The sequence below is a fragment of the Triticum urartu genome, chromosome 1A (genome assembly GCF_056163025.1).
Source record: "Triticum urartu cultivar PI428250 chromosome 1A, HENAU_Tu73, whole genome shotgun sequence".
NCBI lineage: Eukaryota > Viridiplantae > Streptophyta > Magnoliopsida > Poales > Poaceae > Triticum > Triticum urartu.
The window spans coordinates 421,692,374-421,719,743 of record NC_141873.1 but is presented as its reverse complement, the minus strand read 5'-3'; the positions used below and the strand labels follow the sequence as shown (position 1 = coordinate 421,719,743).

The 27,370-nt window shown below is 44.8% G+C and overlaps 1 protein-coding gene, 3 non-coding genes and 1 pseudogene across 7 annotated transcripts; 1 reads left to right on the top strand and 4 right to left on the bottom strand.

Annotated features, from left to right (window-relative positions):
* Positions 1 to 4,024: 4,024 nt before the first annotated feature.
* Positions 4,025 to 4,731, top strand: LOC147991510 (uncharacterized; annotated as a pseudogene).
* A 2,799-nt stretch (positions 4,732 to 7,530) lies between these two features.
* Positions 7,531 to 7,647, bottom strand: LOC125533367 (small nucleolar RNA snoR100). The gene has a single exon (XR_007294248.1). It is a non-coding gene; the product is annotated as a small nucleolar RNA snoR100 (small nucleolar RNA).
* Positions 7,648 to 7,730: 83 nt separating this feature from the next.
* Positions 7,731 to 7,809, bottom strand: LOC125533337 (small nucleolar RNA Z155). The gene has a single exon (XR_007294221.2). It is a non-coding gene; the product is annotated as a small nucleolar RNA Z155 (small nucleolar RNA).
* A 104-nt stretch (positions 7,810 to 7,913) lies between these two features.
* Positions 7,914 to 8,017, bottom strand: LOC125533286 (small nucleolar RNA R41). Its single transcript, XR_007294209.1, has one exon. It is a non-coding gene; the product is annotated as a small nucleolar RNA R41 (small nucleolar RNA).
* A 4,460-nt stretch (positions 8,018 to 12,477) lies between these two features.
* Positions 12,478 to 23,330, bottom strand: LOC125515308 (cysteine-tryptophan domain-containing zinc finger protein 5). 4 transcript variants are annotated; one of them, XM_087523514.1, is made up of 14 exons: positions 22,786 to 23,321; positions 20,625 to 20,697; positions 20,401 to 20,534; positions 19,978 to 20,301; positions 19,707 to 19,890; positions 18,611 to 19,574; positions 17,969 to 18,318; positions 16,455 to 17,899; positions 16,207 to 16,367; positions 15,757 to 15,917; positions 15,131 to 15,282; positions 13,682 to 14,213; positions 13,401 to 13,534; positions 12,478 to 12,956 (listed from the first exon to the last, which is right to left on the bottom strand). In XM_087523514.1, exons 1-12 carry the CDS (start codon positions 22,927 to 22,929, stop codon positions 14,010 to 14,012), a joined length of 4,296 nt encoding a protein of 1,431 aa, XP_087379640.1. In that variant the 5' UTR covers positions 22,930 to 23,321; the 3' UTR covers positions 12,478 to 12,956; positions 13,401 to 13,534; positions 13,682 to 14,009. The 4 variants fall into 4 exon arrangements, with proteins under 4 accessions (XP_087379640.1, XP_048536716.2, XP_087379644.1 ...); XM_048680759.2 differs by having other exon boundaries at positions 18,611 to 19,890; XM_087523518.1 differs by lacking the exons at positions 12,478 to 12,956; positions 13,401 to 13,534 and adding an exon at positions 14,719 to 14,871 and having other exon boundaries at positions 14,075 to 14,213; positions 18,611 to 19,890; positions 22,786 to 23,327.
* Between the last annotated feature and the right edge of the window lie 4,040 nt (positions 23,331 to 27,370).

Below are 27,370 nucleotides of genomic sequence, written 5' to 3'. Positions count from 1 at the left end.
CACGTTCAGCTCGATGATGATCCCCGGACTCCGATCCAGCAAAGTGTCGGGGAAGAGTTCCGCCAGCACAACGGCGTGGTGACGATCTTGATGTTCTACCGTCGCAGGGCTTCGCCTAAGCACCGCTACAATATTATCGAGGAGTATGGTGGAGGGGGGCACCGCACACGGCTAAGAGAACGATCACGAAGATCAACTTGTGTGTCTAGGGGTGCCCCCTGCCTCCGTATATAAAGGAGCCAAGGAGGGGTGCGGCCGGCCCTAGTAGGAGGCGCGCAGGAGGAGTCCTACTCCTACCAGGAGTAGGACTCCCCGCCCTTTCCTTGTCCAAGTAGGAGAGGGGGAAGGAAGGGAGAGAGGAGAGGAAGGAAAGGGGGGGCGCCGCCCCTCCCTCCTTGTCCAATTCGGACTAGGGGGAGAGGGGGCGCGCGGCCTGCCCTGGCTGCCTTTCCTCTTCTCCACTTTAGGCCCATGAGGCCCATTAACCCCCCGGGGGGTTTCGGTAACCCCCCGGTACTCCGGTTTTATCCGAAACTTCCCCGGAACACTTCCGATGTCCGAATATAGTCGTCCAATATATCAATCTTTATGTCTCGGCCATTTCGAGACTCCTCGTTACGTCCGTGATCATATCCGAGACTCCGAACTAACTTCGGTACATCAAAACTCATAAACTCATAATATAACTGTCATCGAAACCTTAAGCGTGCAGACCCTACGGGTTCGAGAACAATGTAGACATGACCGAGACACGTCTCCGGTCAATAACCAATAGCGGAACCTAGATGCTCATATTGGCTCCCACATATTCTACGAAGATCTTTATCGGTTAGACCGCATAACAACATACGTTGTTCCCTTTGTCATTGGTATGTTACTTGCCCGAGATTCGATCGTCGGTATCTCAATACCTAGTTCAATCTCGTTATCGGCAAGTCCCTTTACTCGTTCCTTAATACATCATCTCGCAACTAACTCATTAGTTGCAATGCTTGCAAGGCTTATGTGATGTGCATTACCGAGAGGGCCCAGAGATACCTCTCCGACAATCGGAGTGACAAATCCTAATCTCGAAATATGCCAACCCAACATGTACCTTTGGAGACACCTGTAGAGCTCCTTTATAATCACCTAGTTACATTGTGACGTTTGGTAGCACACAAAGTGTTCCTCCGGCAAACGGGAGTTGCATAATCTCATAGTCATAGGAACATGTATAAGTCATGAAGAAAGCAATAGCAACATACTAAACGATCGAGTGCTAAGCTAACAGAATGGGTCAAGTCAATCACATCATTCTCCTAATGATGTGATCCCGTTAATCAAATGACAACACATGTCTATGGTTAGGAAACATAACCATCTTTGATTAACGAGATAGTCAAGTAGAGGCATACTAGTGACACTTTGTTTGTCTATGTATTCACACATGTACTATATTTCCGGTTAATACAATTCTAGCATGAATAATAAACATTTATCATGAAATAAGGAAATAAATAATAACTGTATTATTGCCTCTAGGGCATATTTCCTTCAGGCAGTAGCTTAGGGCAAGAAACAACAGATCATAAGCTAGGTCAAGCGTATTCGCTCCCTGGTAATCGAGACATAAGGAATACCACCTCAAACCGGATTAGGCCTTTACCTTCACTGCAAGGGGCCGAACTAGTATAAACTCCTTGTGTCCTTTGTCTCATTTAACCCCTTTAAGCTAACCCTGTTGCAATGGCTCCACGACTAAGTCCTTCTACTAGGACATCTGCCATGATAATTCCACGACATGCAGCATCCCCGTGCCACTGGAGGAGAGGGAGAAGGGGGCCCCTCCTTCTTATTCTTCCTTGGCCCTCTGGGGGGAGAGGGACCTCTCCCCTAAATTTAATCTCTCTATTCGTTGTTGTTTTCTAGCGAAAACTGTTTCTTATATTCCCGGAGATCTGTAACTCTTATTAGGCTGAAATTTTGAGTGGGTTTTTATCCAGAAATTATCTTTCTTGCGGCAAATTAAGGACTCCAACCGACTTACAAGGTGCCCACAAGGCATCCCAGCGCAGCTAGGAGGTAGATCGCGCCCTATTGCCTTGTGGGGCCCTCGAGCACCGCCTTGCGTTGATTCTTCCTCCCAAAAAAACACATATATTCCATAAAAAATCTTGTAAATTTTTATCGTGTTTGGAATTCGTTCGGTATGGATTTTATGTGAAACAATAAACATGCAAAAAAAACAGGAACTAGCACTAGGCAAGTCAGTCCATAAAAATAATATAAAAGTGCAACAAAACCATATGAAACTATTGTAAACATGGCATGAATACTTCATAAATTATAGATACATTGGAGACGTATCAGGTGTGCATAGGCGTGATTTTATTTTGCTTTCTTACTATGTTTCCCAACAATGGCATCATGAGTAGTTATATGAGAGCATCTCCAACAGGCGCGCTAAATAGGCGCCGCGCCGTAAATAGACCCACTTTAGCGCGCGCGCAACTTGGCGGATGGCTCCAGCGGGCGCGCAATAACCGCGCGCACGGTATAACCAGTTGGGCGCGCGGCAGGAAGCAGTACCTCGTGCGGTGTATTTGCGGCGCCCGCTTCCGCGCGCGGCACACTCGACGCTCGCGCTGCGCTCTTCTTCTCCCCCTCCAAAGCCCCGCGCGCGCCGGCGCCGGCACCCCACTCACCCCGTCCTATAGCCGCGACCCTCCCGCCCCCGCCGCCGCCGCCACAAACCCTAGCCCGGGTGGCGTTGGCCTCGCCTCTGCCGGAGCTCCTCCGACCAGCGGCCTCGCGCGCGGCCTCTTCATGCCGCCGCGGATGACCTCGGCGGCGGGTGGCGTCGCGCCGGCGCCGGCCCGAGCCGCCGCCCCCTCCTCCTCAAAGCTCCCCAATGCGGCGCGGCCAAAGGGCAAGACATCGGCGAAGAAAAACAAGGTGGCGGACGGCTCCGCACCTCCAAGGCGAGGAGGAAGAAACTTGCGGGGCGTGCGACAGGGGCGGCGGCTGCCGAAGCGCCGGCAAGCTCACTCGTTGAGCCGGCGGCCGGCGCGCACAACATGTTCGATGAAATGCCTCCAAGGTAAAAAAAATCTAACTTTTCATTTTTTTTGTTATTTTTGAATGCATTCGTCACATATAGATAGCTTATTTGCATTGTGCAAAAAAAATTGTAGTCTCAATGATGATGCATACATGTCAACGATGGGTGTTGGCTCCAACAATTTGCATTGGTCTCAAACCAATGACATGCATTTTGAAGACCATGAGTTCGAGGTGGACGAGGAGGGTGAGGGCATTGTTGACGCACCGAAAGGAAGAGCGGGCAATTACACCAACGCCGATGACATCTTACTATGCAATACTTGGTTGCAAGTGTCGAGGGATCCATCCGTTGGAGGTGATCAAAGTAGAGATGCTTATTGGAACCGGATGAAGGAACACTTTGATGCTCGCAACATGAGTGGAATTGACCGCTCCAACCGATCACTTAGGTCCCGGTGGTCGACAATCAACTCGGATTGTCAAAGGTGGGCGGCCTGTCAAAAGGAGGTTGACAAGTTGAACCCAAGTGGCACAAATGAGGACGATAGAGTAAGTGCCATTTCATCTTACATGTTGGTGCTAACTTGCTTTGTTTTGCTTGTTGTTGGTGCTAACTTGCTTTGTTTTCATGTAGTACAACATTGCGCAAAACTTGTTCAAAGAAGAGGAGAGGAAAACCAAGAAGGGGAAGATCAAGAAAGGAAGGGTATTTACTTTGCCTCATTGCTATGAAGTGTTGAAGGATGATGAGAAATGGAAGAAGCGTGAAGATTTGGATGATTTGCATTTGAGCGACAAACGGAAGCGAACAATTAAGTTGGATGATGATGAGGAGGAGGATGATGCATCAAGTGATGACGGTAAGAGAAGCCCCACACCCAACTCGGTTTCATACTCGAAGCCAAAGCGACCGGATGGGTGCAAGAAAGACAAAACCGAAAAGAAGAAGAGGAAAGGAGATGATGAGCTCAAAAATGCTATGGAAGCTATTGTGAAGGCAAGAAAAGAAGCCAATGAGGTGAGGAAAATGGCAAGGATCCAAGATGCCGCGGCCGAGGAGAGGAGGTTGGCGGCCGAGGAGAGGAGGGTGGTGGCCGAGGAGAGGAAGGTGGCTTTGGAGGAGAGGAAGGTGAGCAATGAGGAGCGAACTAGATTGTTGGAATGGGAGAAGCACTTGTTCTTCTTGGACACAACTAACCTCAATGCGGCGCAAAAGGAGTATGTCAATCTTGTCCAAGAAGAAGTCTTGATCCAAAAAAGAGCCATGGTTCATGCAATGGGTGCGGTGGCCTCAACGCAATGGGTGGCGGTGGCCTCGGCGCAATGGGTGGCGGTGGCCTCGGCGCCATGGGTGGCATGGGTGGCTTCGGAGGTACCGTGGGCGGTTTAGGTGCAATGGGAGGCATGCCTGGCTTTGGAGCACCCCCCGACGCTATGGCCACCATGGGAGGCATGAGTTTTGCTTCTCTCATGGAAGGCATGGGTGCACCTCCGGCCGCCATGGGCGGAATGTCTTTTGATGTGCCTCCTTGCACACATTCCCATGAAGATGCCGTTGAAGATCTTGCCAACACCGTCGGAGCTTCACGTGATGCGGTGCACGATGAGGAGAGGGAGGAAGATTCCTCTTCAGAGGCGGAAGCATTGTCTTCCAAAGATGAGGACGAGGACGAGGACAAGGAATGATGTGTCTTTCATTTGTGTATTGAACTTGATTTGCATTTTAAACTTGGTTGGATGAACTTGTGGGCATGATTTTAAACTTGTGGGCATGAACTTCATCAACTTGTTTGTGTGCAATTTTTATTGTGTTGAAAATGTTTATCATTTTATGTTGAAAATGCCATATGCAATGCACCGGCGAGTCGCGCGCGCTGCATTTTTGCGCGCTGCTAGAGCAGCGCACGCGCGCTGCATTTTAGCGCGGCTGCTGGAGCCAGCGCTGCGCGCCGCGCCAAACCAGGCGATGCGCGCGTGGCATATCTGTTTTTTGCGTGCGGCGCGACCGGCGCCTGTTGGAGATGCTCAGTAGATGCAGGTTGCAATCTAGATCACATGTGGATGTGAGAGTTTGATGTTCTTGCCATGCTTCCCTCGAGTGTTGCTTCGGTTTAGTTCATCGATAGTATGTAGCTTTGCTACAAGGTTCTAACAATCGATCAACTCTGGTTGTCGATGATTTGCTAACAGTTTAAAGCTTCATCATAGTCGAGAATAGTGAACCAGCATACACAAGAGAGTGCCGTAGATGGATGATCTTCTAAGGGGTCATGCGTATTAGACGAAGTTTAGTATGGGACTAGAGATTTTAATTAAGTCTCTTCTTTCACTTACCCCAAAACTTAATCTAGCATCAAGAATTATCGTCTTATGTTGTGGATATAGGTAGCTAGTATTATTGTTAAAACTGGTTAACCACATAACTAATGGTTGGAGCAACGAAATTGCCACGTTAATGTAAATATTATAGAGATACCCTACAAGTTACAGGCGACGATGTACACAAAGGACCCTGAAGTGGAGAAGGTGTACTAAGGGGAGAGACGAGGAGCTATAATTCCGTGCCACGGTAAAATTGTTAAATTTGGTGCCATGAAAGCGTTTTCTGAAATGGTCGCCACGGCAACGTTTTCTGAAATTGCCGCCACAGCAGCATTTTTAAAACGGTTGCCACGACAATAAAATATTGGCCGTCACGACACTTCAACTGAAGATTGAAGATGGGCATGAAGGATTCCCGGCACCTAGGGCTATACCATATCATACTCTTATGAATTGCCTGAGATGTTTATTCCGTTTTTGTTCGCACCCTTTGATTGCGCAGTAGTCAATTATTAGGGTAATCTCTCACAACTAAAATAAAAATTAAAAGGTGCTCTTCCCGTTGTTGCAACCATCTACGACATTCTAGCATCTCAGAGTACATCCCACATGAGTACAAACGAGATGAAAGGTGTAAGACAAAGATGGTCAGACAATGCATGCAGAAGTTTGCCCATTGGTCAAAATTCTCGTCATCAATGGCTACGAACTAGATTTAGATCTTCAGTCACTCACTATCAGTTATGAGATATATTGATTTGAGTGGGAGCACAATTATGTATTAATTAGGTTTAATCACTAATGCAAATTAATTATGAACAATGTCTATGTGTAGTTTGCAATATAATTATAAAATTATGGCTCACAATTCCACCTTTGTTGTTGAAATTGATTGATTGTTATTTATCTGGTTGAATCTTTTATGATTGAGAGGATTGTCCTTTAAGAGTGTCAAGAAGGATTTTTCCTTACTGCATACTTCCAATGTTCTCCTGCTAATGCTATGGATGATGATACTTGCGTCTTTCAATCCAAAAGGCTAAGAATTACATTACGGTTTACTTGCTTCCAAGAAACCCGAATTTCAAAATGTTTGGAATAGTTATGTGATATTTTTGCAACTAAAAATTGTTTTCAAAAACAAACAAAGGTTAAAAGATATATATTATCTAAAGAAGTGATTTGCTTGCAAGTTCTATTGAAGCATTCAACTATGTTTGAGACTAAAATTTGTAAGATCCGTAAGAACTCCAGCCATGAGTTGATGGTAAGAACTTAAAGAACAAAACCAAAGGATTTATCTATCTTCAAGGATGACCGAAGTAGGTATTTATATTTACTAATTGAGACATAAATCTAGATCTTTTGAAATGTTTCAAAAAATTCTAAGAACAAAGTAGAAATTATTGCAACAAGAAAACTATGTTTCTACAATTGGATTGTTGAAAAGTATATTTGAGTTACAAATTTAGCAAATGTCTGATAAGCTGTAAAAAAATATTTTATAGCTTGCACCTCCTAGAAACAATACTAAGAGTAGAGTGTTTTGAATAGATGTAATCAAGCTATGAATAACATGGTGCAATCAAAGATGACATTAATTATTTCACCAATATGACCATTGTGACAAGATTGTATTTACGTTGCAATTACTAAATATTTCAATTATGAGATATAATTAATGAATGTCAAAGTGACCATGAGATGTCAAGGTTGTATATTTGATACGGTCCAATGTAAGTTCTGACGACAGCTTAACCGGCACGTTCGTACATGCCCTTAAGGCAAGCCCAAATCCATCGGAGGGAAGCTGTATTCCAGAAACAAAATTGTTTGCCTCATTTTATTAACAATTTATTATGGGAGCCATTAGCTTTCTGTATTTGGGCGTGGGATAGTTATTTATGTGTTTAAAATTCGTTTCATTTTAATCAGAAAATGAACGTGGTGCCAGTAATGAAAAAAAGTGCAGTGCTTGCTGCAAGAAACTTTGTCTTGCTGTTTTAAGTTTGCTGTTGGACATAAATACAATCTTCGTTTGTTACTATTGCGACGAAGCCAGCCTTTGATTCAACATCAAACAAGCACAATCGTTCCCAAAGACATAATCCCATGAGCACCAAGCAAACAAGGTCTCCCTCTCAAGAAGCCAAACAAGTAAATGAATGTTGGTCAAATCCAGGCCCGCGAGATCAAAGCCCGAAGGCGTCAAGACGAGCAGACATATGCAGACCACCTGTATCGGTACTCTCCGTGCACATTACCATGCTTCCTTCCTCCCTCGATCCAGAGCATCGGCTTGTTGTGCACGGCACAGATTCAAAACAGAAATGAAGATGCAGACAGAAGCAATAACTTTTTTCGGTTGATCAGATAATTGTAGTCTGTATTTTGGTCAACACACCAGTCAAGTTTCTGTACAGGTTTATCCTCACCTCAACCAAAGCAAAGAATAATCGCCTTTGAAGCAAGATACAAGAAAACATCCCAGGGAGAACCGAAAGCAGAAAAGAAACAGTAAAAAATCAGTAAAACATTGGTGTATTGGGCAGGCTCAGAAGGATCCATTGGTTTCTCTCAATCAGGAGGAGGAAAACTAAGTTCCCGTCCCTCAGAAAATCCCTTTACCGTTGCGCATCACAGCCGCCAACAAGATTGAGCCAAAAATAAAAGGCAAGAGCGAAAACGACGAGCAAAAACAAGCGAACTTGTAGCTCAGGGGCTACAAGAAGAGATGCATCGTGCTCAACTGCTCATGGGAGAGGGGACGGCGGCGCAAGGGGAGGAAGTTGGTCGGCCGATAGGTTAGATTGTGAAGTTAGGAACCTTCAGCTTATATAGGAGAGACTGGTGGGCTAGGGTTCGGGGGAGGGTTTGGATGGTTAGGGCCTCTTTGGGCTTCACCTTCTGCTTTGTGAAGGCCCATTCTATCCGGTACGAGGAGGGTTCCGCTAAAAAGAAAAACAGTGTGAAGAGTAGGCAAAAAAAATGCATTGGTCCCGTCTTCCTCTCTTTGTCGAAGTGTAAAAAATCTAGCTGTTTGCCACATCTCCTTGTCGTCTCTACTTCGGGCTGGGGGCAGCTAAAAATACACTTAGACTAGAAAAAGCTAAAATATACACTTATTTTAACCAACTCCTCATTTTTTAGGGAATGGCCTTGTGCGCACTTTGTTCATGCTCAAATGACAGTTGTATCGAACAAAATGTCCGGTGAAACAAAGCTAGGAGAATTGATGTTCCACCCACCACTATTTTTGAGCAGGGCCGAGCCGGCAAAATCGGGGACCCTGTGCCAAACTTTAAAATGAGGCCTATCTTTATAAAACTAGCAATAGTATATCTAGGCCTAGTCTTGACATATGCGAGCCTCTCTGGCAATTTGATAAAATGAGGCCTCTCCACATATATATTTTTAGAAGGCTTGCTTATATTTCAGTAACAACTACAATATTGAACATATCATATAAATATTATCTTTGCTCATAAGTTATACTATATAATAACCGGATGGAAACTACTCATCATCTTATTATGACAATGTTGAATTGAAGAAAACAGCTAGTACATTTTCTTTCTGTACCCAGACATTACTTTGTACATGGTATCTTAGTATGAAACATGACACTGAAAATACGCAACTTATAAAATGAAGTTGAAATAAAAGCATCTGAAGGATCAAGACTAGGTCTGTCGCCTATGTCCTGTTATGGTGTTGCTGCAAGAATAAAACCATGCCTTAATAACATGAATCCAAATCCCACGGGACCTTGCCTTTGGAGAGTTGGACAGCCCCAAAAGATGTGGCTGCCAACAATCCCTTTCCGCTGCCCACCTTCTTGAACTCTCTCCAAAACGTATTGAATATGAGGATTAGGGGAGAACTAAGGGAGCAATACTATGGAATCAGATGGAGAGTAGGGACAAAAACGAACAAACCTAGTAGAATAAAAAAATTGTGATCTTTGGGATGCCTTCGTCACGTGTTCGAGGAGGAAGAAGAAGTTTTTGGTGGTGTCGTCCTGACTGATGGCTCGATCAGCGTCGCGGAGGAAGAGAGGAAAAGAAGATCACGAGCCGCCACTGCAGCATGGTCGCCGGAGGTTTGGATCTCCTCGAAACGAACGGTTTGACAGGGACTGTGGGCTGTCGAATCGAATCGGTGGCCTGCTGGCTGCTTCATCGCGCACATTGCATGCACAGCCCAAAAGTGAATTAAGCTGCCAGCCAGCCACTGGGCCCGCTCGTGTGCAGTGGGCTGCAGTTTCAAAAATCGGGGCCCCTGGAAAGTGGAGGCCCTGTGCGGGCGCACAGGTGGCACACCCATGGGCTCGGGCCTGCTTTTGAGTCATGCACACATCTGAAAATATTATGTGACATCAGATTAGCTTCCCTAAGGCAGCGAGTGAAAATCATTGAGCCGATTTCTATGAACCCTCCGAAAACAGTCTGCAAGAATTGTCGTATAGGAACTTCACACTTCGGTTACTCGATTGCATGCTTGTATAATCTCTAGGGAATCTGTCTCCATCGTGACATGCTTGCATCCCAGCTCTTCCACCACTCTGAGGCCCCTTGGCATAGTTATAGCCTTTGTTGTCTTACATTCATGTAACCAACTTTTTCGTTGATATTTCCCGTCCCACCTCATTTCACCCCCACGTATGGGGAGAAACACAACTCTCCCCCACTTTCGGTGATCGTCGCTGCTTCCTGCAACTGTGCTCGAACTCTGCCACTTCTTGCTTGCGAAAATGGGGGCTACGTAAGAGTTGCTTTAACATTTTGTCAAGATTTTTGAGCCCACACATGGCACCCATGCTCTATATTTGCAAAGTGATTTTGTATACACAGTGTAAAGTGTGGGAAAAAACAGTTAATGGAATCTTGTGCTACAACAAGTACAAGGTCACACAAGAAAGTACACGACATGTTGTGCAAAGATATGACCACGTGTGCTCCGAAAATAAAAAAAGTGTAATTTTAGTGACGTGATATTACATATCCATTCGATCTACACATTTTAATGAAGTACGTTTTAAAGCATATTGTGATAAGACACTTGTTTGAAAAATGTTTGCTCCTATATCATTTTTGCACTCTTGTGATGAAAATTAGCCTCTATATTGCAACTATGTGAATGCCTCTGCTTTCACTACATCTATAAAATTTATATGTACCTAGAAGTGCAAATTTATTAACCATTGGCTACTCACTACTAAATAATAAAACATTGTACTTTCATATTATGTCTACAGTATGCAACATTGTACTTTCTACCCAATTTTTATATGCATGTTGGGTCTTACATTTGAAGTAATGATTGCATTAGGTGATAGTCAAATTGGCTTTGCCAGGATGATGAAAATGTTCAAACCTTAAGTCATGGGTTAATACTCGATCCCACAAAAAAAGAAACCGAAATCTGACGAACACAATGACAAACAGGAAAAGGAAAATATCATTGTTCACTTTTAGTTTGATATAAATATCCTAATATGTTAGTTTGTGATTTACTTACCCATACTACGGGCGAACTCTGGGCGTGCGCGAAGGACTCCGCTAGGCTATGGCTTGCTGCTCACTCCCCCACGGCGATGCTCCGTCGTGCTTGAGCGAGCGGAAGAAGAAAGGAACACGATGATTTACCCAGGTTCGGGGCACCTTGCGGTGTAAGAACCTATTCCTACTTTGTGGTGGATTGCCTCGCGAGGAGGATGAGTACGAACTAGTACAAGGGGTGAGCTGCCTCGCGAGGGCTCGGGGGGTGAATGGATTCGGTGGTCTCTACCGATCTCACTTCTCTCTCCCTCCCTCTCTACGGTGGAGGCTGGCCTATACTTATACTGGCCCGATCCTCTTCCCCCAAGGCTCTAGGCAGGAAGGGATACCACAGCGGCCAATTTTGAAGGGGGAAAGTAGTACCCCTTATCTTGACTAAAAGGTGGTTTTCGCCTGCAAAGCTTCTGGTCGTGACGCGCGGGTGGGCTCGGTGATGACCTCCGTCCTGATGTGCCCGTGGTCTTGGTCTCGTTGCACCAGAATGGCAACCTTTGGGGGATTCCTCGGGAACCCGTGTACGTCCTTGCCTCCTTAGCACCAAAGAGGAAAGTGTCCTTGCCTGCGCCCGCTGGCGCCCTCCTGGCTCCGCTCATCATGGCTCACGGTCACCACGCGCCTCATGAGGCTGGGTGGCGAGCCTAGGAGTATCCGCCCTCGTGAGGCCACCTCAGGAGACGGGGGCCCTCGCGAGGGTATTGCTCACGAAGACGTGGCGCTGGGCCGTACCGGGCCTTTGACGATGGCACGCGATGGGCCGCAGGCAGACGGGCCTGGGTACCCCCGGTCCCAGAGCCCCCGACATCTGTGTTATAATTTGATAAAATGTTTGGTAAGTAAATTAATATGCAATTGATCTCAAAGATAAGTAAATTAAGGTGATTGATTAGCATACTGGGTAAGGTGCGGACAAAGGATGTGATGGGACAAAAAACAAAAAAAATCGATCGAGAGACATGGTGGGAAGGGAGAGAACCGGTAGACGAAGCGTTATGCTGACAGAAAAAGGAACGCTACTCTTTTTTTAAATAGTATATATAGATAGATAAAGTAGATAGAGAAGGGAAGTAGTAGATATTTGGCATAGTTCATAGCAAATATTTCAATTTAGTTATCGTGCTGTATTTTTATGACACGACAAGATGTTAACGTCGATATCTTGTCTTCTTATGACACGATGAGATGTTAATGACGTTGATATCTTGTCTTCGTAAAATTTGCGACGGTGTCATGGTATACTGTTCTCTCGGCTCAGCGCTTGGAGTGGTAACCATGGCGCTCAATCTACACACATTCGCTACCACCCAATGTCTAATCAAGCTTCATCGGGACAGAACTTTTTTTGTTGTTGCAGTTTTTAAATTCTAGAACCTGTGATAGATTGATGTATATGACTTGATTTGCTCGGTACAAAACAAATCGACTTCTCAATTTATGCAGGAAGGATCCGTCCACAAAGCATGACATTTCATTTTCTCGAAAGTTGGCCTACGCGTTATTCCTAATCCTCTCAATGCAGCACCAACAACAAAAGCAACCCAAAGACAAGCAGTTAAAAAAACAAAACAAAAAAATGCCTTTCTTTATTAATAACAGCAGGAGCATTTACATCACTCATACGTCACTACAACGGCATCGCTGAAGCAGGACCCCGAACAACAGTCAGACAAGCACACACTGCCGTCATCATTTGTTGTTAGGTCAGCCCAAAAATTGTGCTTCCAGCAGCAAAAAAAGAGAAAAAAAAAACATTTGGTTACATGGCGCCTCGATAATCAGTTAATTCTAAGCAAAACAATGAACTTTGTCAGGTAACAAGAACAACACATGTCAACCAAAATCGGTAAAAAAACATTTCTTTACTGTGATGTTCTATGTAAATGTACACAGGTATGGGGCAAAAATGGGCAGCAATTAGCTTAAGGTGATGCATATGTACACAAGTTTAAGAGTCAGGTGGTTGCCGACGTCCTCGTCCAGCCTCTGCGAGTTTGCTCATTAGCGGTTTCATCTCCCGGTGTGTCTCCCAAACTGAAACACAACAGAGAGGTCAGTGTGCTTCTTCCTACGTCACTAAAGCTATAAACATGTAATTAGACTTTGGTACATAAATTTCCACCAGACCTGGGAGAGTTTAGTTAAAGTTACCATGGCTTTTACAAAAAAGGCTTCAAACAAATTCAAATAGGAAGCACAAATTAGTCTTTCTCGAACACGTAATCACAATTAATCATTGCATGCTAGTTGGTTAACACCCATCAAAGTTCATGTTCCCCTTTTCTCCATGATAATCAGAATAAGGAATCACATACATTTAGTTTGCCACCGTTGTTACTCGATGGCTATCAAACATATCTAGTGCAGAAACACCAACAAGATGCAATCATGCAAAACTTTTTCCTTTTAATTATCATCAATTAAAAATGTATGATTAAACTAAGCAAATAGATATTGAGAGATGGTAGAGATTCTTGCCTGTTGGAACCTTCATAAATAGACCAATTGCAGAAGGGAGAAATTAGACCGCTCTCCTGAGCCCTCACCTAAGCTTCTGTGGCCACTCATTTAAAAAATTGTAGGTTTAACATGCTCCTACTGCAATCTTCTCCCTGTTTAACAAATCATTATGTCCGTGACAAATAAACATAGATGCAAGGCAGTAGAGGGCACTCAGGCATGATGATGATACAGAAAAAGAAAAGGACGCAATGTTCCAAAGAAAGAAAGAAAAAGGAAATTTCACAAATATTTCTTACCGGTACAACAGTTAACAGTTGGGTTGCCTTCAATAACTTGAATTCCGTAACTCGACATACATCAAAACTGAGAACTTGGAATGTAGCAATTTACATCTGCAGGCTAACTCTTGGTTTAAAACCCATTTGGCAGAGGTCAAAATGATCACCCTAAAAGAATATTTCCAGGCAATAACGATGGCAATGTGACCCCTTCTCCCTCCATTCACACTAATATACTGATTCATCCCGGTTCACGCTTATACCCATTTGGTGGTATCATTATAACAGAAATGCCGAAGCAACCTGCCATCATATATCACTATTCACAGGGAATATGTTTGTTCTATTATTTAACACTTTCATGGTTGATGGATTCCAATGAATGGCGAATCAGTTGTAGCAGGCCCTTGACATTGTGAAAACTGAATTCAAGGACTTCCCTAACAAGAGCAATACCCTCAGCCTGACCCTTTCCCATATCAGTAACATAAGCAGCTAATGAACTTTGTGATTTTCTGGTTCCATCAAATGCATAATTTATGTCATCTGCCTGCAAAGAACAGTCAAGAAATAAAATAGTCTATTAGCAAATTAAACAGACATTTTACTGAATGATCATAAAGAAATTTTGTGATGCATTGCAGTGTATTAGAGTAGTTCAGTACTTCAGTTACCGGGATATATGTTGTCTTTTAGTTACCGTGAATTAGATAACTAGTCAGCCTGAACTAACAAGATAACTTGTAACATCAAACCAAATAGTTGAAGATTATTAGTATTATTTAAATTTGAATTACATGGAATATTAAGTATCTAGTAGCATCTTTCAATTCGTTTCCATTACAAGACCTAATTATTCTGAACTACTAGAAATTAGCGCAGGCAATGCCACTACAGTTGTAAAACAAGTGCACTTGCACAATAAGAGCAAATGACTACACAGTCTGTGCGAGAATGAAGTCAAACTAATCTGATGAAGAATAGAAGGAAGTAATATTCTAGTTTTTACCATATATGAGGGACATATTTTTGGTAGGTAGTGGCCTGTCACATACTTAGATAGTAGAGAAACAAAAGGAGAAGTTGGATGCCCTTCATCATTAATTTTCAGCACAGACAGGTTTTCTAATTATATATCCACTCTTCAGTACCATCAGGCGCCATACTTCACCTTATCTAGCAAACTGAAGAGATCACGGGAAAACATTCTGCCAGAACAGGAAGCGAGATGATTTTTTTGCAATCATTAAGCTCCATGAGAATATCGTGTTTCTACAGCAAAAAATGCATTGTTTCGCAGTAAACTGAATGATAAATCACGGAGTAGAAAATTACTAGCTTGTTCAATGCTAAGTTTTTATAAGTTATATCAACCAACAGTCTGTTCACATTTATCAAAAGCCTTAGCTCCAACAAATATAATAGGACTCATGATACTGATATTGAATGTCAAAAAGAGTAACTTACATAAGCAAGCAACCCCATCAAGTGATGATTGTTCCGGGGTATGGAATTGCCACCAATTTTAGGAGAGTACAAAGCTCTTGAAATAGCCTTAGCAGCTGTACTCTGGTTATTCAGATTATCAACATCTGAGGCAGAAGATGACGGTGACTCAGCTAGCCCCAAAAGAAGAAATTAAACAATCAGAAGGTCAATCGTTTCAAACAAAGATGAATGGTGTACTTATTCGCATTGATATGACAAAGATAAAATGAAGGTTGCCTTTGTCTAATAAATCTCACAGGAAAGATAACTTCCAAATAAAAGCTGATACACTTGCGCTTTATTAATATCGATCAGACATTAAGTGTGCCTAATTTGGAGGTATATTTGGTTTGAGGAATGTGTCAGTCCTAGGATCATCCGTTAATAACCCTTAAAGTGGACTTTATGTGTGATCGAAAAATAAGGTCTATTGGTTCACCATGCAATTTTATAGAAATTGAGGAAGAAGGTTAACCGGATAAAAAAAAACCAGATCACTTGCCTCATGATAGACCAATCTATTTCTCAAACCAAACACTCAAGCAGGCCCTTATTATGACAGGTTGCAAGAATTATTTAAATAACTATGCAACTCGAGGGAAAACCTGGAGGAACCATCAAAGATGTTGCTTGCAATGCATGTTTATCTTTAATAGCACCAGGATGCTTGTAGAAGGCAGCCTTCATATATGCCACTTCCACACATTTATAGGCCAAAGCAGCACTTGCCATTTTCTTAAGTCGCTCAAATTCACGGGCACAAAATCTAATGAAACAAATCAACAGTGAGACATTAGTATAGTTCATTGCAGGCGAGCATCATATGGCATTAAAATATGTATGCAAGAGTTAGAGGAAATAAGTAGAACTGCCATCAATTAGCAACTAAATATGAAGGCTTGTCCGCAAGAAAGCAACAGGTGATTACAAAGGATGGAAGCCCTAAAATACTAGCTACAGGAATAAGTAGCAATGAAGACAGGCTATATCAAACCAAATACTATTAAGAGATAGACATACTGTCTGAATCTTAAAGAGACGGCATTGTTGCTTACCCACAGAGGTTTCCTGTTTCAGAATATAGTCTCATAGCTTGTATAGAATCCCCTTGCTTGGAGCTATCAATACTCGGAGCTTCCAACAGAGATGCAACATGGAGAAATTTCAGGCCAGCCTCAAAGCACATGTTAGCACTCTCAAGGTCATCTCCCTTTTCCTGCAACAAGGGATGCACATGAGGGGCAACACTCTGGATGAAAACATAGACACAAAGGTTTCAAGTAATTTACTAAATATTCAAAACCTTTAAACGTTTAGACAAGTGCTTCAAATCCCGAGCCTCCTTCAGTAGCACAGATGTGTTTACTGGATTCAAAGCATCACGACTAAGAGTTGCTTGTTTTGTATTTTCAAGAACAGCCTTCTTTAGTTGCTTTGCCTTGTACGAAAGATCGCCATTTGATGAATCATTTAATGCTGGATGCTGCTTGCTTCCTTTAACAGTTGATGGATTTGTTTTCATATCCTTCTGTTCTGCATCCCCTTTATCAGGCTTAACCTGTACTGGATGTTTCCCAGAAGTCAACTTTGCATGGTCACATTGGTTTGAATTAAGATGAGGTGATGTTTTCCCGTTTTGAAGGGATGGTGGCAGTTTGTCATCACCATTGCCACGTATTGAAAGGACATGTGAATTAACTTTCTGTACCTTTACTGGATTCAGCAGACCATTCCTTGTACCAAGTTCGGAATCATCATTTTTTGAGCATTCATTGTCTTGTTTATCCTTCTGCAACTCCCCATCCTTCAAAACATGATGATGCATATCTCCACTGAGGCAGCCAGAACCATGAGCCTTAGCATGATCGGAACCAGATCCAAAATCATTTTTTTCCTTGGATAATGACAAACAGCTTTTCCCTGATTCTTGAGAAAGTACTTTTTCTGCAACTGCACTTGGATACCTTTTATGCTGATCCACAAGATTCTTATCCGTAGTTCTCAAGGGTGAAGAAGAAACTGACTCTACAGGAGAGGCCCTTGTTTCTTGAAAATCAACTTTACTCTTGTGGGAGCTAGACACCTTAGATGAACTGGAGGTAGCAGCTGCAGATGCTTGTGCATAACACATATTTTTCTTCATGGAGTTTTGAGAGAGCAGTGAATGCTGCTGGAGATGAGTATTCTCTTGGTGTTGCTCACTTAAACACTCTTTGTCACTATCAGTTCCAGCAATGGGGCCTCTGGCATGGGCAACTTTCCTATCAGCTGCCTTCAAAAAATTCAGCTCTGGCATAGGGTTTTCCTTGACATGATTACTTTCACTTAAAGCTTCTTCCACAGTATGCTTCGGAAGGGCATTGCTAACTATAGGGTCAGGACCACGCTTGCTTAGTTGCCTTTGTTTCGATTTTCTATTCTTAATGGACAATTCTGGAACATCGGATCGTCCTACATCTGAAGTCCTGATGCCCCCATTTGAGATAATTTTATCATCATTGCACTTAACTAATGAAGATGAACCATACTTTCCCGTGCTAGGTGAAACACCACTATACCGATGTAAGCTTTTTGGAGTTCCCTTGACTGAAGGACTGCTTTTGCTAATCTCAAACTCAGAGGGATGATGCTTGGCTGGCTCATTAGGTTCCTTCTTCATTTTCTTTGATGCCCTAAGGCTATCATGATCAAACCCTACACGGCTGCTCTTCGATTCTGGATGCAGCCGGTCTACCACAACAGTTTCACCTGCATAAATTGAACCATTAGAATCAAATGACTGAAATTAGAAAGAGAGAAAATGCTTAAGACTTGCACCATCATCTGACGATCCTATGTGCTTCCGTTTTCCCTTCTGTTTAGGGAAGCAGTCAACATCATCAGGATTTCTACTTGTAGGAGCCTCTAGCTTCTTCGAAGATTTTGACATCTCACCCATCTTTAAATTATTTGATGTATTTGCACTGGAATCAACTTTCAGTGTCCCTGATGTAGCGATGGATTTTATATCGCCCTGGATAGTTGGTGGAATCGTAGCTGCGCATACACCTGATGTAGCAATATCATGGCGAACATCCACACTAATATTATTTTCAGGTGCAGGGGGCATTGCACGAAGGGCTTTTGTGGTCTCATCCTCGCTTATTTTGCAGTTATTCATTCCATGCCTACAAGTTACAAATACCTATCAATTAAAAATATCATGCAGATGTATAGTAAACAAGATATTCGAGCAACACTTGCGCACTGTAAATTTATAAATGACCACATAACTAGAGATATTTGCAGGAGTTTCTAAGGTAATGGTTTGAAAATATTGCACAAATAAAATCTAAAAATAGAATGGAAGGAAAACTTACTCCAGAGTTATTGCAATTCGGAGAAATTAGAGGATATAGATACTACGAAAATGCATAAAAATATCTAAAACTGAAGAAAATGTCTCTTGGAGAAACTTACAACCAACTCTGCATGCTACACCGCCATTTTTTTGGAAGTATATCTGGATTCATCCAATAGGGTAAAAGGCGCCATTTCTCACACTTATCACAACATACCCACTGTTCGTTTATTAAAACAGGTTCCACAGGCACTGCCACAGATGATTCCATAGCTCCAGTCATGCATGCTGATGGCACAGGAGCTGATCTGTCAAAATTCAAGTGAGATATCTTGTGGTCACCATCATTTACACCATCCGACCTGCCATTATCAGTTTCTCCGGATGAAACAGTCTCCTTCTCAGGCTTCACACTCTTATCTTCACCATGAGATTTTCGAGTGATGCCATTGCTCAATTGCTTGTGTGCTTTAACCTTGAGCTTCTTCCCGGACGGAGCAGTTTGCAATGAGGAAATTTTCATTTTTCGTTTCGGCATTCCAGAAGGATTTCCACCTACATTTTCGGAGATAATATCCATGGAATCTGCATTAACTAGACTCCCCGATTCCTCCCTTTTGCACTGTGATGGTTCATCTTTTACATGCACCACTTTTCTTTTGTCTCTGTCAGCTGATGTAGCAGTACCACTAGGAGGAAGATTGTTTGGTTGACTTGAAGTTGCAGAAAGTCGATGATCGTATCCATCAGAATCATATTTGACTTTATCAACAAGTCCTTGACCAAGTGTAGGTTCTGTCTTACTGTCCTTGCTCAAGTTGTCAAAGCTATTTCTCGCTGTACATGCTTCTGAATTTGCTTTACCCTTAGGGTGATTACCATCATTTGCCAAATTAACAGCTTTTACATGTACTGACTCAATATCTCTCAAAGGGATCTTGTCCCTAATTCGTCCTTTCAGTGGAACATTCTTTGTTTCCTTCAGATTCAGATGATTTGAAACATCAGGCACCAATTTTGCTGATGCCTCAAGTGAATGTTGTTCTGTCTGTATACTTCCAGGTACAATTGAATCTTGATCATCTGAAATATCCAATAAATCAGGCATAGTCCCATTATTCATAATCGTTGAATTGTCACGCTTGCTTTTTGAACTCTTAATATTCAGAAGGTGATCCTTCTTTTCATCATAGTTATATTTATGCACCATCTGACCTTTGTCACCTTGTGCAGCAGAGGTCGTATGACACCAGTCTCGGTTTAATTCTGTTTTGTCATCATCAAATGCAGGTGCTTCGTGTTTCTTTCTTGCAGATGCTGACTTCTTTCTCAGTGCCAGAATATTTTCTGTAAGGGGTGAAAGCAAGAGTCCTCCAGGAATAGGATGGCAGGTCATTATCTGTTCAAACAACACAGTGATTAGCTCTTTAAAATCAATCAACAAAGGGTTTTACCAAGGCAAATAAACTGATGGGAAACATGTAACCTGCAAAATGGTATGCGGAGATTCGTCGGGCAGATTTTTCGGCTCAGGAGCCCCGGCGCACCCATCAAGGCTGTCATCCATAGAAGAGGAAGGGGAAATGTCGAGGCCCAGACCACTGTAGATAGCAGCAGTATTTCTTGCCAAGTGTCTATTGTTGTTCACCTTGATACGTATTTTCGGCGCCTTTTGTTCAGGACCATTCACTGCTCTGTTCAACATCCATTGCTGAGGATTACCATTTGTTCCATTGGATGTTCTTTGACAATAATCATCCTTTCCCCTGCTATCTAATCCATTCTTAACAAAATGGCTCTTCTGTGCACTCTGGAATCACATCAGAACAATTTAATAGGATGCTAATGTTTATGTACCACATGGATCCTACTAAGTAAACATGCAATGGAGAAATTTGCATAAGTATACCTCCACTGGAACATAAGGTGATCTAGAGGCACTGCCACGGTTTGGTGGAACTGCAGGGCTTCTAGATTGAGTTGCGACAGAAGGGGAATGCTGGTTCGGAGGCAAGAATGAACCATAACCCCCATATAGTGACCCTATGTAGTGTGAACGATTCTTCACATGCATCAGTATACAAGAATAATAACCCTACAGGGGAAACAGGGTGCAGCTTTTATTCCCCTTACCCGAGTTTTCAGCAAGCACTCCACCTTCAAAGTCCTTCTGGAAATGACCCAACACATTTTGAAGTCTTTCATCCTGTACATCATATTTCATTTAGAAGTTATAAATCTTTCACAAAGAAAGAAGTACTTGTTTAACAGTTCAGTTCATATAAAATAAGGAGCATACGTGGGAGAAAGCCGCTATTTAAGAGTATATATGTATATATGCCAACTAAAGTTGAATACCTAATATCTAGGCCTCATTAGCAGTAGTTAAATATAGTCTATCAAAAATTGTCCATGCCCTAACATTTCCCAAAAATTCAAATATTAACCAGGGGGTAAGAACCCTAGAGGTTTGAGACCTCCATGTCACAGATAGATTGGATCCCCTCAATCCAAACAAACTCATATGAGTTACATCCTCCATATGCCAGAGGCAACATCATCACGTACCTCACTGTTCAGTAATGAAAGCAGGATCAAGAATGCAAACCATGAATAGATATATGGAATATGGTATGTACATATGTCCTTTTAGACCATAGCCTCAATATGGCATTGCGTAGGAACAGGCATATCATGCAACATCACATGAAATTTCTAAAACACAGAGAATCTCATATGATACTGCCTTCCTAATGATAACTATTCCATAATATATTTCTGCAAGGTTCCAAAAAAATGCAACTATTATCTGTCTCATCACCCACCTAGTAGTGATTATGCAGAGTAATGGTGATTATACGGTACAAGCAGGAGCACCAATTAATTGTACATGGCCAAGTTGATCCGTTTTTAGAAGACTATACTTTTGTCAAAAGCAAAACTTTCTGTATGCATTCTAATACTGAAATTCCTGATGCACAAAACAGTGTTCTTATTTCTGTACATTCTACCAATCCTACCAGCACACATGTTTACATGTGAAATAAAAATAATAATGATAAAGTGTAGGATGTCAATAGAGAGAGTTTTAGTCAAATACAACTACATGTCATCTAATCGTATAGAAATTTGCATCACCTAAGGTTTTTGATTATGCTACTGCTGCGGTTGGTACCTTGTTTGACAAAGGAGTCCATGTGAATAGACAGGTAGTCAACAAATACAACAAAAATATAGGTCTAACCTTAGTTGGCATAAATGCGGAGCTTCTTATAGATAGTTTATACTTTATGATGTAACATGTTCCCTTGATTAATAGAATCAGATCGCTCGCCTATAAAAACTTCTATACTTTCAGATCATACAAGACAGACTTCTACTAGAAAACAATTATGGGTTATGTCTTGGCAGGTTTAGTGAGCCTCTAGATTAGGACTAGAGAAAGTTTATCAAAAGCAACTAGGAGACAATAGCAAATGGTTTGGCTCGACTGGCACAACTTCTTCACATAGCAGTTCTGTTACCTATCACAACAGAATCTAGCATCACGAGATAAATATTCATCTCTTATTTGATAAGCATGAACTTTGCACGAAAACATATCCATGGCTCAAAAACACCCTGCATCAGCCCATCTCCCACGCCATTTACTTCATTCTATTTATACACAGTCAGCGATCATCTCAGACAGTTTTGACCAAGAGGAAATGTAACTGAAAGCAGGCATATAATCAATTCTGTAAACTGTTAAAGTATCATCATGGGCTAAACCGATGCAAGTGACAAAAACCTGTTTGTGTGTTAAATTATGAAAGCTCCTGAATTCACTTAAAAGATGTACCAAAAATCACTGTAAACAAACATGGGTGGCAGAATAAAAACTTAGAAACTAACTGGACTCCCCAGCATCAGCTCCAAAGCCAACACATAATTTGCAGGAAATCAGCTAAAGCCAACACATTAACCACATTTCATCTGACCAGGGGGGCAGGCAATTACCTCAGAAACCCCCATGGGCACAACAGCCATGATAACTGTTCTGGATTATACAAACAACCATACCGGTTAGTAATCACCTCCATTATGAACCAGAAATAAAAACCCGGCAGCTGATACGCAGCAGAATTCACGCAAAAATTCGTAATGCTGCAAGCGAGCTAGCGCAATTACTAGTGCACGAAACAATAAGGCAAGTACAGTACACCAGGGTGCCACCAGCTCATCAACCATCCAATCCAATCCACCCGCACGGAGAGAGAAGGAGAAAAACACGAAGCAAGAGAGCGTCGCTTACGATGTATGTGAGCGAGTCGGGATCAAGGAGCTCGTGGCCGCCCGCGTCCGGGCTGCCGCCGTCGCCGCCCAACGCCTGGCTGTCCTCGAGCTCGAGCTCCCCCTCCTCGTGGCCCGCCCCCCTCCGCGCCCCGCCGCCCAGCATCTCACATCGGCGCGGAGCGATCCCCGGCGATCGCCCCAACAGCTTCTCCGGAAACCGCGGACGCGCCGCCCCGCGCCGCCGAGATCACCGCCGCCGCCGCCGCCGCCTAGGGTATCCTGCGTCGTTTTTTATTTAGATCTTTATTTTATTTTCCTGTGTTTCCTCGCTCGTCGCCTTTGGGTGCGTTCTTCTCGGAGGAAGCGGGGAGGAGAAAGGGGAAAATATTTCGCGACGGGAAAATATTGTTAACGCGCACGGACGCCGCTAGTCACCTGCGCTGCTAGTCCGGAGCAGGATCCAACCAGCGTCCAGCGATTAGCTCTTTCCCGGATCGTCCCTGTGCGGTCCAGATATTGCCTTGGGCGCGTGGTGCGCCTGGCTGCCGCGGGATCTCCGTCGGACGGCCGGGATGGGGGCTCGGGGGAATAGAAGTGGAATTCTTTGTTTGGCGCGGGTGGGAAGGGAAATGCAGCGCACGGCGCGTCGCATCGTCGCTTGTGCGCGAAACAACACATGCTTGGAAAGGAAACGTGAGGCGATTGGTGTTGGTGAGAGCATCCAGCGCTGACGCGCCACACGACGGGGGTCGGTTTCGTCGTATTTGTGTCCGACTCGCGGCAACCAGACCAGCCACCAAACATGAGGGCATGTACAATGCATAGCCTCAAGATGATGCCTCACAGAATCATTAACAAAAGGTGTCGATTCCTGTAGGGGGTCCACCACGCGCGAAACGCTAAGGGACGACCGAGAGGGCGATTGCTTGGCGATCTCCTGTTGGCGCTAGGGTTAGGTTTTTGGCGGCGGGGGTGGTGTGATTACGGTGGTGTCTAGGGTGGCGACTGCGTCTCCCTCGACACGGACTGGTGTAGTCTCTCCTCCACGGAGTGGCGCTATGGCGGAGAAGGCGAAGGCGACTCCAGCGGTGACCCCGGCGAAGAAGGCGACCCCGGGGAAAACAAACAGTGCGTGATCCTCAAAGTCCCCGATCACGTGCAAGACGCCGGATCCCACTGCGAGCCTCTCAACGAGATTGGGAGGGGTGGTGTTGTTGGACAAGGAGGCGGAGGGTTTCGTCTATGAAGAACCAGATCAGATCTTGCCCAAAAATATGAAGTGGTCAACGGTGGGGAAATCGTTCTCCCAGAGACCGCTGAACAGGATAGTGCTTGAGAAGACAATGCATAGGGCTTGGGGGCTTCACCACGAGGCAAGGTTCCGTGACATGGGCGACAACATCTTCGTTGTCCACTTTGGGAGCGAGGGGGATTGGAGACACGCTATGAACAGTGGCCCTTGGCAATATGATTTTAGTGTTTTGGCTTTGAAGGAGTATGAGAGCAATGTTAGGCCTTCTGAGATGGTCTTCGACAATATTGAAGTCTGGGTCAAAGTTAAGGATCTCCCACCTGGAAAGAGGACGGATGCGTTCGGACGAGCACTGGGCAACTGGTTGGGAGAGGTTGTTAGAGTGGACGTTGATAAGGATGGCATGGCCAGAGGTAATCAGCTGCGGGTTAGAGCAAGGATCCCTCTTTTCGAGCCGCTGGTGTCGTGGTTCTAAGTCTGACAGTAGAATGGGGGGGTAGGTATATAGAGGCAAGATCCTAGCTATGGAAGAGTTGTACACGCGAGTTTTACGAGTTCAGGCCCTTCTCGGAGGAAGTAACAGCCCTACGTCTCGGAGCCCGGAGGCGGTCGACTGGATATATGCGTGTGAGTTACAAGAGGTGTGAAGCCTTGTCCCGGAGGAGGGGGTGGCTTATATAGAGTGCGCCAAGACCCCAGCTCCTCTCCGTTACACAGGGTTCAATGTTCACAAAGAAGGAGCGTTACTGGTAACGTCCGAAGTAAAGTGCTATAAATGACTATTAAAGCTATGACTTAATCCCGACCGTTGCAGAGTGAGTGGCTCTCCATCTTTTGGTAGTCGAGTGGTTGTTTGCATGGTCGAGTGTCTTCAAGACTGTCGAGTGAAACATGGCTTTATGGTCGAGTGGATGATGGTATTTCTTCGACTGCTTTTGGTTCTTTTAGAGATGTCCTTGGGAGGGTATCTTGGACAGATCCATGACCCTACCCTAGGTACATAGCTTCATCATTATCCCCCGAATGGATCAAGGTTTGGGTGAGGAAGGAGTTGAGAACACTTTCGATTCATTCTTCGTGCTATGAGTATATCTTGCTCTGGATCAATGAACTGAGGGGATAACATCAACTTCTTTTTCAGTCGCCTTGGTCCATTCTTTGTTTTTGTCGAATGAGCTTTCACGGTAGAGTTCCGAATGATGATGTGGAGGATGTTTTCAGTCTGACAAGTTGCTCTGCTCTCCACGGATTTCGCGGGATTCGAATTCCGGGAAGCGCGCCAGACGGGCGAGGCTGTGGTAATCGGGACGGATTAGGCAGGTCGCCTCGATCCCCGCGCCACCTTTTTTGTCACGTATCGCGCGCGCGACTGTTGCGAGATTTGTCTAGATCGTCTGGGCCTACCAGTCAGTCACTCGGGGAATGACCTTATAAAAGGCACCGGACCGGGCCTATGAACAGCGCGATCCCATTCTCTTTCTTCTTCCTCAGGCTTCTCCGCCGCGCTCGCTTCCGCTCTCGGTGTCGCAACCTCGCTCGGACTCGATCCGCCGCCATGGGAAGAGAGAAGACAGTGGCGCTGGAGCGCGCGAAGAAGGCGACCGCGAAGGCGAAGGGCAAGAGGACCAGCCGGGGCGGATCTTCGTCAAGATCCAGCCTGCCGCCGGGCTGGATCCAGGGTGACTGGATCCGTTCGACGATCAGCCAGGACGACATCGACGATCTGGTGGAGGGGGGACTGATCCCCCACAAATCGGCGCGGCTCCCGGGGAACGAGACCGAGCCGCAGCCGCGGGAGGGTGAGTGCGTTCTCCTCGCCACTCACGTCGACTGCGGGTTTTCTCCGCCTCCCCATCCTTTCTTCCGTGGCTTTTTGAACTTCTTCGGGGCTCAACTCCACCACTTCACTCCAAACACCATAGTTTATCTGGCTGCTTTTGTGTCAATGTGTGAAAATTTCTTGGGTTGTCGATCGCACTGGGGTCTCTTCAAACACATCTTCACCTATCGCTCCCAGTCGGTCAAGAAGGCCAACCCGAGTGACGAGAGGACGCACGTGATCCAGATGTGTGGGGGCCTTGGGATCCAAATGAGGAACAAGAGCACCTTCCCAGCGATGATCCTTCCCGACTCGGTCCGGGGCTGGCAGTCGACTTGGTTTTACTGTAAGGACCAGCCGACCCTGGGTCAGTCGACTGGACTTCCTCCCTTTTCCCTGGCTCGAGTGGAGAAGCCTTCCTCCTTGAGGGTGGTCCCAGAAGAGAAGGCGCAGGTCAAGGTGTTGGTCAAGCGGGTCGTCCAACTTATCCGAGACGGGGTGACTGGGATGGACCTGCTGGAGGTCTTTCTCAGTCGACGCATCCAACCGCTTCAGACCCGTGACCATCCGATGTGGATGTACTCGAGACTCGAGGACTCCACTCGGATCCACCCGGAGGACGTCGGTGAAGACACCTTGGAGAAGTGGCTGAGGGGAATCACTAGCAACAAAGACAATCCCCGGGGGTCTAGGAGGGTGATTCCATTTGACCACTCGCGCCAGCCGGAACAGGTATGATTCTACTTTGCCAAGTATCTTCTCGATTCACTGTGTGGCACCTTGTTGATGGTCGACTGTATTTCTTTTGCTCGTTGTCCTTTCAGGCTCTCATTGATATGTACTCGATGCCCATGTGGGGGAACGTTGCAGAAAACAAAAATTTTCCTACTCGTTTCACCAAGATCCATCTAGGAGTTCATCTGGCAACGAGCCATCGGATGCATCTACATACCTTTGTAGATCGCGTGCGGAAGCGTTCAAAGAACGGTGATGATGTAGTCGTACACGACGTGATCCAAATCACCGATGACCAAGCGCCGAACGGACGGCACCTCCGCGTTCAACACACGTACGGGACGGGAGACGTCTCCTCCTTCTTGATCCAGCAAGGGGAAAGGAGAGGTTGATGAAGATCCAGCAGCACGACGGCGTGGTGGTGGATGCAGGGCGTCACAGTAGCAGGGCTTCGCCTATACTACGAGAGAGAGACGTAACGGGGAGAGAGGGAGGCGCCAGGGGCTGGTGTGCTAAATCCCTCCTCTCCCCCACTATATATATAGGAGGGCCAAGGGGGGGTGGTGCGCAGCCTAGGAGATCTGATCTCCTAGGTGCGGCGGCCAGGGGGAGGATTCCCTCCCCCCCAAGGCACCCAGAGGTGCCTTCCACCACTTGGACTCCTCCCCCTTGGAAACCCTAGGCGCATGGGCCTAGTGGGGCTGGTGCCCTTGGCCCATGAAGGCCAAGGCGCACCCCCTACAGCCCATGTGCCCCCCCGGACAGGTGGCCCCACCCGGTGGGCCCCCGGGACCCCTC

Excerpts from the sequence above, each read along its gene's own strand:
- LOC125515308 (XM_048680759.2), bottom strand. The coding sequence starts at position 22,929 with ATGCTGGGCGGCGGGGCGCGGAGGGGGGCGGGCCACGAGGAGGGGGAG. Across the intron at positions 17,900-17,968 it reads CATAGGATCGTCAGATGATG|GTGAAACTGTTGTGGTAGAC; the intron begins GTGCAAGTCTTA and ends CAATTTATGCAG. Across the intron at positions 16,368-16,454 it reads ACTTGTCTAAACGTTTAAAG|GAAAAGGGAGATGACCTTGA; the intron begins GTTTTGAATATT and ends CCCTTGTTGCAG.